This window comes from Saccoglossus kowalevskii, chromosome 13, assembly GCF_978046115.1.
Source record: "Saccoglossus kowalevskii chromosome 13, keSacKowa6.1, whole genome shotgun sequence".
In the NCBI taxonomy this organism is placed as follows: Eukaryota; Metazoa; Hemichordata; class Enteropneusta; family Harrimaniidae; genus Saccoglossus; species Saccoglossus kowalevskii.
In genome coordinates, this window is record NC_140653.1 from 25,906,719 (window position 1) to 25,921,129 (window position 14,411).

General features: G+C 36.9%; 1 protein-coding gene across 1 annotated transcript; it reads right to left on the reverse strand.

Annotated features, from left to right (window-relative positions):
• Positions 1–4,509: 4,509 nt before the first annotated feature.
• LOC100368149 (somatostatin receptor type 2-like) lies at positions 4,510–7,782 on the reverse strand. The gene has a single exon (XM_002738988.2). It carries the CDS (start codon positions 7,623–7,625, stop codon positions 5,961–5,963), a length of 1,665 nt encoding a protein of 554 aa, XP_002739034.1. The 5' UTR covers positions 7,626–7,782; the 3' UTR covers positions 4,510–5,960.
• Positions 7,783–14,411: the final 6,629 nt, after the last annotated feature.

Here is a 14,411-nt window from a genome sequence, read left to right on the forward strand (position 1 = left end):
TGTTAAGTTTATACATAAGAGGAACACTTAACTAACACACGGGGCGTCACTGTACATTGACGCCTGTTTGGCGCCTGCCATAAAGCCGTGGAAATACAAGAGGATATAGATGTTTTTACGTATATATTTTTCCACGGCCGAATATTGATTCGAATATGTCTTTGATATTCAGGTAATTTTCGCACGACTTTGCTACAAGAATCAAGACGGAAACGACTTCAGACAAATAATGTAGTCATTTTCCGCGACTATTGCTAGTCAATTTCCCGGCAGCGATGCATTGCATTCTGCATGCAGATAGCAGATATCCTGGGGAGAAAAAGCACCTGTGATTATATCATTTAAACGACACAAAAGTCTAGGCAACACGTGGAATTAGGTTCGTTATACTCGTGGGTTTCCTACTTTCTACAAAATATTAACTCCCTGCAGCGTGTGTGGGTGGGTTTGTGTGTTTGTTGGATGCGAGTCTCGTTGCAAATACCAGGAGACTCTCCATAAGGACGGCATTTGTAATAGTGGACGCGGTAGAAAATGGACGACTAATTGCGAAAAGAGAGAAAAACAAGTCTTACTCCTTCCCAACGGACTGTTACATTACCCATTTATTCAAGTTAAATAAAACACCACACAATCCCGATACATTGAATATTATATTAACTAAATGTGCATACGGGGATCTCTGATCTTACTATGATGTCACAGGTCGCGTTATCTGTATTTGGTTACGCTTTAGATGTGTCTGTTGTTCTATATTCAGTATGTAATCTATATTAAACCATTTCCCTGTCAGAATAATTAAACTACAGAGAAAGCCTCTATTTTAACCCAGATTGAAAGGTTAGACTGCCTGAAATGAAAAAGCGCCTATTGCAACAATATGATTTAATAATAATATGATATATTCTGATAGTTTCAAAATTTATTATTAAAGTTTTATTTTAATAACAGGCAGAGTAACCTTGTGTTCATTAAGTATTGCACTGGTTTATGCATCAGCTGATCTATTATATGTCACAGGATAACGAGGCCAGGATAATAGTCGTCGTGAGTGTGGTTTTATGCAGAAAATTATTGGTATAGTCTGGAAATTAGAACGGCGTTGTTTACTGTAATATTACAGTCAGCTGTATAATACACATCTGATCCCATATGTTGTTGACGCATTTGAATATGGATACGGATGAAAAAAAATATAAGGTTTCTGCTTAAGGTATTTGGGTAATAAAGTATTTCTCCGAGACTTGTCAGAATAACATTTGAGCACACCCACTTTATACATAATATATATACACAGAAGTACGGCATAGTCACCAGTGTAAACGATGTCCACGCGTAGAATTATGTGCCAAATTACACAATTACACTTAAAGTGAATGCGCAATAATCATACAATTACTAATAAAAAGATACTTGAATGACTCTATTATTTTTCAACGTGTGTTCTCAAATAATTACATTCGTTGGTGAATAGTTACACGTCCATGTATTTGTGTAATTTCCTGAAAATTAATCTTATATTAATGTATGCATATTAGTTTTAACATGCGTCATCCGTTAGAAGCAACTGGCTTCAATTAACACATTAACATGTGGCGTTTTTAATTAAAAGTCTCAACTTTCAATTTCGGCAAATCAAACTACGGTTTCCGGGAATCGGATTGTGACGATACCTAGAAAACCTTCAATGGACGTAATTTCATCCATTGTGACTTTTGAATGGGATGTGTATTCACATAGTAATGCTGTAATTATACACTGGGAGTAATTACAACATGATTGGATGTACTTGCCATTGAAGGCGTAAGTAAAGGTGTAAATGGCAAGAACAAAAACTATTAAGTTGAGATATTTGAATTGAACACTTGATTCGTGTTCATATAATATGGGCGAGAAATTTATGCCACAGAAGGTAGCACCATAATTATCTATTATTCTTTTCAGGTGGCCGCAGTTTACGCAGAACAATTGAAAAAATAGATATTATGGGGTCTGCCCCCAGGGTCAAACCACTCGTATACTTCACAATATGTCGTGATTGATCCGTGTATGAGTTACCATGTGTTGACTGCATATCTTTCGGCTAAACATTGGTTTATGCGTGTCACGTGACACACATATGAAACGGGGGGGAATGTGACATCTGTGATTTCCACGCACCGTGTTGTGTATTGACAACACAAATGCATTGTGCGATTTCTATTGAAAGGGAGAAGCTTTTATGCATACACGCCTCTGTAATAACAAGTATTTAATCCATCCAGGGCAAAATAAGAGCCCGGTAGCGGCTGCTTTCCTATGTCAGTACACTTAATACATCGCATATTCTATTGCATAGCCAGGCCAGTTAAAAGGTAAATAACTTCAACCATTTCCTTTTAGAAAACATGATTATATCTAGCGAAATTCACTTACCTTATTAATCTAATTCCTTCCTATTACAACAAGCTCACTGCCAGTGACGTACATGCATATCAGTAATGAACATCTCCAGGGTATTACCAGGTTAATAAATAACGACTGTCGTTAAACACAAATTATAACCTACACAGGTAAAACATTTTTTCGGAAAGTTTACACCATTTTAGATGGCAACACTTCCCCAAGTGTTCCTGAATAGATATTCTAACTATCCACAATAAACAAGTTCATTGCGTTTCTTAAAAAATAAAGCAACGTGACAATCAAAAAACCTTTCACGCTCTTCACTTTTTCTTTTCTAAAACAGAGAGCGCAGTGGCTTATAACTTATTATGCCAAAATAAATTGCATTTCGTGAGATTGCATTACATCATCGCAAGTTTCAATACAGACACTTAAGAAGGCGAATCGTGATATAATCTCAGCAGAAGACAGGAATAATCTTCATATAGAGTTCTATTTTCAGACCAGGAAAACGTAACAATGTAAGCATATGGATATTGTACACAAGGGAGCTATTCACATATACCCCGGTGAATCAGTTTTTTATATGACTTTGATTACATGGAAGTGTGAATTGTTCCGTACTACGTGTTCAAATAATCCAAATTCTGGTGATATTGAAGAAGAATTGCTATCTGTTACAATCACACTCAATCATGCATATATATGTATATATATATAGGTAGGCACGGCTATCGTATTGTGACCGTATTGTTGTTTACATTGCATGCGAAACGTGTATAAGTAGTAATTATATTGTCTATCGCGACGTAGTGCATAAAATAACATATGTTTGAAGATATAATTTAAATCGTGCTCAAAAGTAGTTTTGGTTTAACTCTGGGTTTGCACAGCTCCTTGTTGTTTTCGAAGAAACAAGTATTGGTTATTTGTGTTTTGTATCACGCTTCAGAAAACTACTTTACAAAATCGTGAAGCGATTACAGATGTAACACAAAATAACATAACCTGGGCACGCGGAATTTCAATGCAATCTCTAAGAAGACCAGAGCAAACAAAATCCTGAATACATTTAAAGCTATGCTCATATTATGCTGTACCATATGGACCATATGTTGTTCTATGTTTGTTCTATTCTAACTATATGCTACCGACACGTGTGACGTCATTTGTTATTTCATTTATTGGCGACATATGAATTTATCATTTCAGTAGACCGACATGCATTGGTCGTGTTCAGAATGCATTAATAGAAATTACACGTTATTTAGTCTCGTTAATACGACCACATCGTCGGGTTAGCCGACTATGTAGTAAGTTGATGTTTGGATTTTTCTCCGGGAAGTGCCGACATTATATGCAAGAATATTGAATCCGATACATCTGGTCGCGTTTGCAGTTACTTGGTAACTGGCCAAAACTATTTTCAACCGATCTTACAGAGACTTATATCTCAGCTATCTCAACTATGTACGCTCACTGCAGACGTACTTTGAATTCACTCGTAATTCAATCTCTGATCATCATCACAGAAATCCGAATAGCCTACATTGAAATCTAACCCCACCCTCTGTATCGCACCATCATCAATGGGTTCCTTAAGACTCTGTGTAAACTTTCAAGCCAGGCTAATTTAAAAAGTAAATTGTCTGGATACACAGCTTAATGGATTTCAGAAAAAGGTAAATGAATGTTGAATTGTTGCTTTACTCTCCAAATTAACCTCTAATTCATATGTCATTGAGTACGTGCCAGGACCGAGCGAAAAAGTCATTATATTCCAAATATTCGACGTTCGACCAAATCATGGAAATTCGTCTCTAGTTCAAACGATATTAGAAGTAAAGCATCATGTATAACGTGAATGGAACAAATTAGACAACGCATCGTGTTCGCCGATTCGATCTTTTACTCAAGTGTCATTATGTTCTTATAACAACATTCGGCCATCATTCCAAAGAAATGTATCACGGACATAGACCGGGAACTTTAATTTTATTTCCAATACATCACGATATGTTAGAAACGTTATTATTCCTACTTTCATTTCATGTTTTCGCGAATTCGAACAACGTGTAGGAAATAAATATCAGTCAACGTTTCATCCAAACATACTACAATGAATCGGTAAAATCTTTAATTTAATTAATGAGAACTTGGTAAAACGACAGTGTACATACCATATTGCACATTCGCAAATCTTAGTATAATAATATATTTTAATTGACCAATCTATACAATTATATCGTCATCGATAGAGTATATATACAACGTTTATCATTTAATGGAGATGATGTATGATAAAATCAAATAATCTTCCCTCAATGGTTTAAAAAAGGTAATGTAAAATAGACTCAACTTGATTCGGTCAGTCTATTACAAGAGAAATTGCTCATTGAGACACCAATAATGTTTAGCCAGTATATATGCGATAGTGTACATAAAACCTGAACGGTAGATTTAACACACGCGTGCGTGTGAGTGTTTTCTATTAGCATGGTTCACCAGTAAAATACATTAACTCAATTTTCATTCAATTTTAACTTGATGACCGGTTCGACAAATTGCCAATGAGTTTCCTGTGTGCAGCACTCGTCACTGCAATCACGAAAGAGGTGCTAGCAGGCAACATTAAAACCGCATCTATGTAAAAGATTTTAGATGGTCTTCCTTAATTTCCAAATGAAACCTCATCTCTCCCCTGGCGCGTCTCTTGTCTTAGGGCATCGATGAAAGATGGCAATACGAAATGAGTGTTCGGTGTTGTGTTGTTTTACAGCATGACAAATGTTACAGTGTACATGCATCACCTAGTTCATGGTATCCACATTTGGTGTTCTCATCTTCATACACTTACAACAATAATAATATTATTATTCCGCACTATGTGGTAAGCGCCCGTGACCTACACCCGTATTTATCAATCAAACAAATGATGCTATTTTTTACAGCATAACAATGAATTTACATCGATAGACCCATATTTCTATTTAATTGCCGCCATGATATACAGACATATAATGTTTATAACTATATCTGTTATTTGATTTTAATACAAAACAGAATAATTATGTCCGCATATGGGTTATTTGTATGGTAATCTGCCATTGACACCCCGATGTTAGATTTATTAAATTATATAGCTAGGACTAAGCAAAGACGGCAATATATATAAACAGACTAAACTACAATATGTTGACGTGTCCTACCAGCCATACAGAATGTCAAAGCTTGTGACTGACAGCGACACATACTACAAACTTGGCTTTGTTTAAGCGCACCACAATGGAGAATAAATTAAACTGTCATATGGTACGTTTTTTGTTTCTATTCAGGACGGATGGTAAGGCATTTTGGTCAGAATGAAGTATACTTCACGTACCTAGCATGGAAAGACACAGTAGTGCTGATGATGCGCGTTGTGTACGCATTTGTTTTTCTCAACTTATAAATGTCAAATATAAATTCAATGTAAAACAGAATAGATGATACACAATATATGTACATGTAATCGAGTGTTGATAAGCAGTGCTTTATAAATACCAACAGATCGTGACGGCGTATTTAATATTCTCTCAGGCTTCAGTGTGAACTGGGGAGTCGGTTTCGCCATCGCTATTGTCCATTGCAAGGTTCACGTGGCCAGTACATGCTACGTCACCAATAATCGCTGCCCCATTACCCGATGATTCTGTATCCCTTGGCAATGTATGCGGCATTGTTGTTACAAGTGCATCATTTCTCTGTGATATGACTGGTGACATTTTGGTCGTAGATGTACCATCAACAGTGTCTTTGTTCCCAGATGTTGATTTTGGTTCAACTTTATGATCGTTCGTAGTAACTTTTGCAGTGCTACTTTGACTGAACCCGGCAGCTAGCGTATTCGCCGAAGCATTCTTGAATGCGCTGTTGTCGAATGTCATCATATCGACACTCCGAGTGGGCGAATCGTTTACTGACACGGTAGAAAGGACGTTTTTGACTCCCGTCGGGTTCAGTGTGCCATTCCTTTGTTGGCGCACTGTTGCTCGACTACCAGACAAATAGGTACTTTGCGATCGTTTGTATGAGTCTCCTTGGCAACGCAGTAGGCGTAATATGTTCGTCTTAAAGTTTCTTCCAACAAATGTGTAAATTATCGGGTTAATCACACTGTTTCCGTAACTTAAACAAATACTGGCATAATTAGATATCATCGCCGCCATTGATGGGAACCCTTCCAAAAAAAAGGCAAAGTGAAGCTGGGTGGCGTAGAAAGGAAGCCAACAAACCGCAAACGTTACAACAGCAACGATGACTAGCATTGCAACGCGTCTAGAACCCTTTCGATTCACTCCCGATGTATTACCGCCTGGTTGTTTGCTTGTCAGTATTTGTTTAACGATGATGAAATAACAACATGAAATTATAATCAAGGGCAGTACGTATCCAAGCAAAAAAGCATAAATTAGGAATGATTTAGCGACCTCCTCCGGCCAGTCCAGTAAGCAAACGGTGTTATTGTCATAACGAGAGACGTCGCTCTTTGTGTACATCCAAAGTGGCAGACATACCAATGCAGACAGTACCCACATCGTAACGCATACCGTCCGTGTCGTTCGAACTGTACGAATCCGTAGCGATTTCATGGGATGCACAAACGCTACGTAGCGATCCAGACTCATCGCTGTAAGTAAAAATACTCCCGTGAACTGGTTCATGCCATCGAAGGCCATCACAATTTTACACATTGCGGCGCCGAATATCCACTTGTTGGCTATAAACTGGTAGGAAAGAAAAGGTATGGTGAACATGAAAAGAAAATCAGCGATGGAAAGATTCAAAATGTAAATATTGGGCAATGTTTTCATGCTGGAGTATTTCGTCAGGACCAGAATCACCAACAGGTTACCAATAAAACCGCAGCCGAATATAATGCCATAGCAAATTGGAAGAATGATCCCAATTCTATCATTCAATGTTGCCCACCAATCCGGGAGAGCCGGATACCAGGAGCCATTGTCATTTGGTGGGGGGCTAAACATTGAACCTGTAGTTCCGTTCGTATTCGGTGTGACGTTCCACGAGCTCAGCGTGGTGACGAGTTGCTCGGTCGCCGACAGCAGCAGGCTTGTTGCAGACGGCGTATACGTTTCCACAGTAGAGTTCAACAATTCGGAGACATTTCCCTTTGAAAGCGTATCGGTGGCTGACTCGGTGGTGATGCTCCACCAGGTAGTAAAGTTTTCATCCGCCATGGTTAGATCGTTTACTATGACTTGTACGCTCCGCCGTCTCTCTAACTTGACTGTTTTATATGTACTGCTTCAGTGAGAGCAGTGTGTTCATTCAGTGTATCAACCAAATGTTGTTTCTGCACTAAAGCATCCACCACTAGCATCGCAGCGTTTATCCACGCCCATTGAATTCATTATCCACGTATTCACTGCCATATGACACTTGTTCGGAGTCTTTTCAGCTAGGGGGTTCTACGCACGCTGTTAACAGTATATCTGATCACTGTATGGCGGCTCGTATTCATTCACGCTTGCCATATATAAGAACAAATGGGAGCTCATGTTAATATCACCGTTCGACAGAACAGACGCATCAAATATAAACACCAGTTTAGTTGACGGCTTTACGTTGACGTCAACAATCAGTGTGCGGGGAAAAAATAAAACATCAATAGTCTTTAAAAGAAAACTTTGATGTGTGGTGATATTGAACAATTGAGGCTAGCAACTACACGATTAATAGCACCTTTGTCAAGTGTGGATGAAATGACCGGCAATGGCTCAATGACATTACAGAAACACAATGCTTTTAACGAAATAGCAAAAACGTCACAACACCACGGTCACCACTCGTACAGCGTTAGACATCGACTGCAGTAATACGACGCCTTGCTTTTGATTAAGATTACTACGTTCTGAATTCCATTGAAAGTATCACATCGATCAGTTGAGATTAAAGATTCGAAATTGGTAGTTCGATATCAATTTTGCACATTGATATGTTGATGCTATGTTATATGCCAAGTAGATTATTAGTAGATTATTGTTCGCGATAAGGTAGTTTGTTTTGTACAGTGTGGTACTCCTGTGGTTAATTCCCATTCAAAATAAACAATTATACGTATTCAAGGTAACAACAATAACTGTCCACATAAATAAAACAGTTTGTCTTCAATAATACATAAATACGTGTTTATATAAAAACAATTCGGATCATGTTTTTCATGAACGAATAACAATGCCAATTCTACTGACACGGAAATCTTTTTTACGCCTACATTAAATGGCATACAACTAAAATCAAGTTGGGGGCGCCATGCCTTGATCTATGTATATACCCTAGGGTTTGATCTACGTACGTTTTTTGTTGTTTGAAAACTAAACTACTACCGAATCAGATTAACTATGACGCATATAAAGTGAATTAATACGGCTATGAAAACCGTGACCCAAGGCTGGGGCGAAAAAACAACAAAAGGCTTATAAAATATATTCTGACTGGAAACAGGAAAAGAGAGAATAAACGGCGTCCCAATAACAGCCTCCATTAACGTGTAATTATATCTTCTTATCAATTCAGCACAACAGCGGATCTTGATTTGGATTGTCTCTCTTTCAGGTTCACTTATAGAATAAGCTCACGTCACGATTTTATGTGCTGTGTATGCCAATCGCCGTGATCTAGAAAAAATCATTACCGGCTAATTACTGCGCGCACTTCAGAGAATCAAATACTCGTATTGCTACAGTGTTAATGATAACATTGCAATAATCGCTGAAACCGAACTTATAACGAATAATATGCGCTGTGTGTGGCCCTGCATTTCGAATTTAGACGGTATTTTAGCAGAATTCACGAGTTAAGGCGGAGAATGGGAGGATACGTTATACATAAAAAGAAATTGAAGGACGTGTCAGTACTCCGAGTCCCCGGTGAATCACATAGGCCTATTTCCCTAATCATCTTACACACTGATGTGACCCAGGCTAAATTTAACATTCCTAGTAGCACGTACAACGAGTGATGTTCTTATCACGCTACACGTGTTTCTCACTAGTACATGTACATCTTAAAGGGTGGTGCTCGTCGCGGCGCAGTGTGTGTTCGAATTTCAAGTAAATAAACATCGTATTTTACACGCGTTGTGTACGTCGTCATGAGATCCGTATCATATAAAACGGGACGCGGCACGACGACCAGCGTCCTTTAAAAACGACACAATGTGAAAATACAATAAACACCAAGAGACATAGTCAAATATAAGAAGGCAAGAACTGCGTGTACATATTAATGCAATCATCAGAGTCAGATCAATCTTTCGACAATATATTGTATAAAAGTTCTCATACGTTAAACAAACACTGCTTGGGTCAATGTTTGTCTCACTTATCATTGGCACAAATGTATTAATATGATGACAACATTTATGAGATTTACATTTTAAAAGCGCGTTGGTCGGCGCGCAGCGCGTGTTCGAATTTCATGTAAATAAATAATGTATTTTACACGCGTTGTATACGTCGCTATGAGTCCCATATCGAACAGGACGCGGCGCGACTACCGCCCTTTAATATCCATTTTATACTTGCCCGCACGAGGGCATCTGCCTCATAAACACCATTTCGTTTAAATAAACCATTCACTTTAACGAGTTTTAAGGATTTCCGCTTATTCGAGCAAACAATTTGTGACAGATAGACATATTCAATATATCCTTTATGATTTACTGCTAACGTATTGCTTTGTTATTGATATTTTATCCTGTAATTTACAAGCATACATACAAGGCAGAATTTGATACGTTGAAGCTGTTGAAGCTGTAAGCTGCTCTCTGATTGGTCTGACTGTTAGGTATTAGGGTTGTGTGGCCAATCAGGCTAAATCTTGCAAGTTGCTCCACATTGAACCTTGAAATGGACAAATTTAATGTGTATGACATTGTTAGTATTTCTAATTAATACTGGCTGGGAGTACAAAACTAATGCTGGAAGTTTTAATTTTCTTAGCCAACACTCTAAGAAACAACAATTTGTTACGGTCCATGGTGGGGGTTTGCTTGATGGTAAAAACTTCATTATCTAAATTGTAGACAGCGCATAACTGAAGTGTAGTAAAAAGCGAACAGATCTAAACACATAATAATTATTTAGGTTTAATTAGGACACATGTAATGGTTGGATTCTATGATAACACAAAATGAAGCTCCGTCTTTTGTATTTTTAAGATTATGAACATTATGTGCTACATAAGCAATGATAATAATAATAATAATAATAATAATAATAATAATAATAATAATAATAATAAAAATAATAATAATAATCTTTAGAAAAAATAACACACAAAATAAGGTCCATTGACGGAAAATTAGTTATTTTCTGCATGTGAGACAACTGGTTGTGTGAATTTTTTTTTTGTTCGCAACAATTATATTTGAATTTATAGATTTTTTAGATTAGCTTATTATTATTTAGTAACGTATTAGTATTAGTAACGTAATCAGTTTATCATGGTCTGTCGGTTTAGTATATACAAATTTTATTCTGTTAATAATTTGCAGTAGTATATTTCATCCACAAGAGACTTAAATGTCCAAATTGCGATATGATTATCGCAGGTGAGACTACTCTATAAAAGTTGAGATATTACAGATATATATCACAAGTGCTGATCGTGAGTGACAGTTCCAACACGTGATCAGAATAATCCCTGCAGTGATGCGGGTACTGGAAACAAGGTCCCAGATGAATCAATAACGTGTATTATAGCGGAAGTATGTTATTAGCGGCGACGGAATAACATTGGGCATTATACGTATACCGGTACACGGCATGCCATACACGACGTCTGACGTGCCTAAACTGGATCGGTTTGCATATTTATATGATTTGCATATTTCCACGGTGTTATGCCAATAAGCGATTGCCAAAATATTCAATTGGAAGTCGCATTTTAATATGGAGATAGAAAGTAGAAATTACCCTCAATTAAAATTCCCGGGACAAGTGTCCAAATAAAATGTTAGTATCGTAACTCACAGTTTCGCATATTGAAACTAGACAGACAAATCAGTGTAGTAATAAGTGTATATAGATACTATTGATAATAGTTAGAATATTAGTGTACTAAGAAAAGATTCGCCGAACAGGCGATATCTATTCTTCAAATTGCAATTCAGTGTCTGTACCATTGTCCAGTGAAACGGTAGGCGGTATCGCGGCATACAATTGTGTACATATACTACATTGATTTGGAAACGTACATTTGACGACATATTACATACTGATTGCATCGTCTATAGAGTCGTGGTTTTCAATTCACCGATTCAATAGGATTTCACCCAATTAATTTACCGACCGAATTCATCATTTGTAACGTATGGCAAACAACTTGTAAAACACAGCGTGGTTCATTTAATCGGTCTGTCGTCAATTTCATCTTGAATCAAACTTCAAGGGCGACGTCGATATCAGTGTTGATTATCACAAGCATTGGCCACACTGCTATCCCGATTATCTGTCTTAAACCAGGATTGGTTTATTTATTTCCATCAAATTTAGATCGAGTTTACCCGGTGTTTCCTCATTTGGGTTAGTCGCTTATGACACTTCCGCCAAATTTGATTACTATAGCAGGAAAAGAACACTTTCAGAGATTACAGCTAAAAGAATTTAAAGGTAAATAGGGAAATCAACCAAATTTACTACTTGACAAATCAGTCACGTAACTATGCGAGGTATTGAAATCTTGGGTCGATGGAAGCAAGTGACGTATTATCTGACACGAACTACACTATTATTGCGTATTTTGTTCGTTTCAATGAGAACGAGCATTGCAATCATGCATGAATTAATATGATTGCAGTTGTAGTAATTACAGTCACAATATTCCGATGCATACGACTGCTGTCTCGATCATTAAATTAATGGGAATATTGCCTTATGTATTATTTATTTATTATCTATATCTTATTTGGGCGGCATAGTAACAAAACACACACACACACAACACAAAATTGGGGAGTTTATGATTTTGACCAATTAACTAATAAAACGTTTAATGATATCCTCATGCATGTACAGATGTTGAAGAGAAAGTCAATGCGATAACGATGTTAGGCCATGCCATCAGGTAAATCCCCTGACAAATGTAATTGAACGACAAATTAAACAAATTAACCTATGCCAGTAGGTAAGTGGCCCGACAAAGATAATTAAATGACAACATTAAAAAATCATCGAAAGATCTTAAGATATCATCATTTTATAAATGAAGTCCAAGTGTTAGTCGAATTTTACTATATTTCTTTCTAAGCTGAAAGTTAACGCTGCCATTCCTATATTGGGAATACAAAAAACAAAAACAAAAACAAAAAACATTTTAATGAAGTAAATTATTGAAGTGCTGATCAGGGACCATCATTTGTCATTTTTTTTTCAATTACATATTATATTATAATTGTTTTTGATTAAATCATATATTATTTTGCTGACATAACACGAATTTTAGCTTGAACCATTTAGAGAAGTCAATGGCCTAGCCGGCATGTATTCGTTTTCAATCAACGACGTAGACGTAATTTCAATCAATTATGCTTTAGGTTATACAGTCATTACAGGTAATACGGACACTATTCACAGAATACTCATAGGTATGTCATACCTTTTCGATAATCCAGATAAACAATCTGCACACGACAGAAACGAAACCTTGAGGCTTGATATGATATATCTACAGTCGCCACGTTTACACTGAGTGTATATTCAACATCTGATGTCGGGAAAGTCGCTAAAATTACTGAAAATATCAGTACAAATATATTCGACAGTCCAAAGTACGTCCCACAAACCCCCTTGCAGCTTGTGTAGCTTATTTAAGTTTTGCGTTATAGAATTTTTTTTGGATTTCCTATTTGGCATGAAAAATCAAGAACTTGATTGATACTTCTTTTTAACCCCCGTGAAACACACCAACTAACTGTCTTAACTGAAGTGATGCTATAGCACGGAATCGTTATAATCGAAGTTACAATAAAAGTGTGTCTATGTATCTAAGTTAACACACTTGGTATGTCAAGGAGTTAAAAATACATACATATACGCACTCGGCATGAAAGAACGTCTGTTATTTTTATGAGTACGCGTACTTGCCAAGCATAGCATACCTATATGCATATAAGCCAGCAAATATTTGTAGAGACAGTACAGCTAACTAATGTCCATCTAAAAAAAAAACCTTCAAAATTCAATCCATATGTGCACAAAAAAACCACTGTTTCTTTCTTTTTTTGAGCAGGACATTCCATCAACGTGGAGTGAGAGAACCATTAACCGTCAACAGCGTTTCAGTACGCCTATCAAGGTGACGAGGCAGGTATTGTATATGCATATAGTTTACTACGGACGTCTGCATTCGTAGCTAGCAAAAAATTAGCATACACCTTCTCATAAATGTTTGGAAAACGAACTCAATCACATATATCAATCAGTTAATGACGTAAGATAGGTCCATTAATTTGTCTAATGGGTTTATACGTTACAGAGCTGCCATCAGTTACATTGATTTTGGTCTCTAACAAAAAAAGAGCAACAAATGCGACATTTCGTTCATTTTATGGCATACTACACATCACTGGACAGTACATTACAATATAATTCAATGACAATCAAAAAACGGCAGACCGCAAGAGACCTTGCCACGTTATTTTCTTTTGCACAGCGGGTGATAGAAACAACACTGTACAATGTACACATATATTACATTTATTAATATACAGTTGTCAGATTTCATAAACGGGCATAGCTTCAAACAATGTGTGATAAAAATAGTGTTCTATAGGAAATCGAGACAGAAACATGATACGTGGAATTGAATATGTTTGTTGATATTGTCACGGCTTAGTTTTGATTAGAAAGACTTCATATCGTACACGATTTACGATTACACGAAGCTCTATACTGCCTATATGTAGCGGGCCTTAGGCGTATATGTTGGTTGTTGATTAAATGAACTTTTATCAGGGCTTT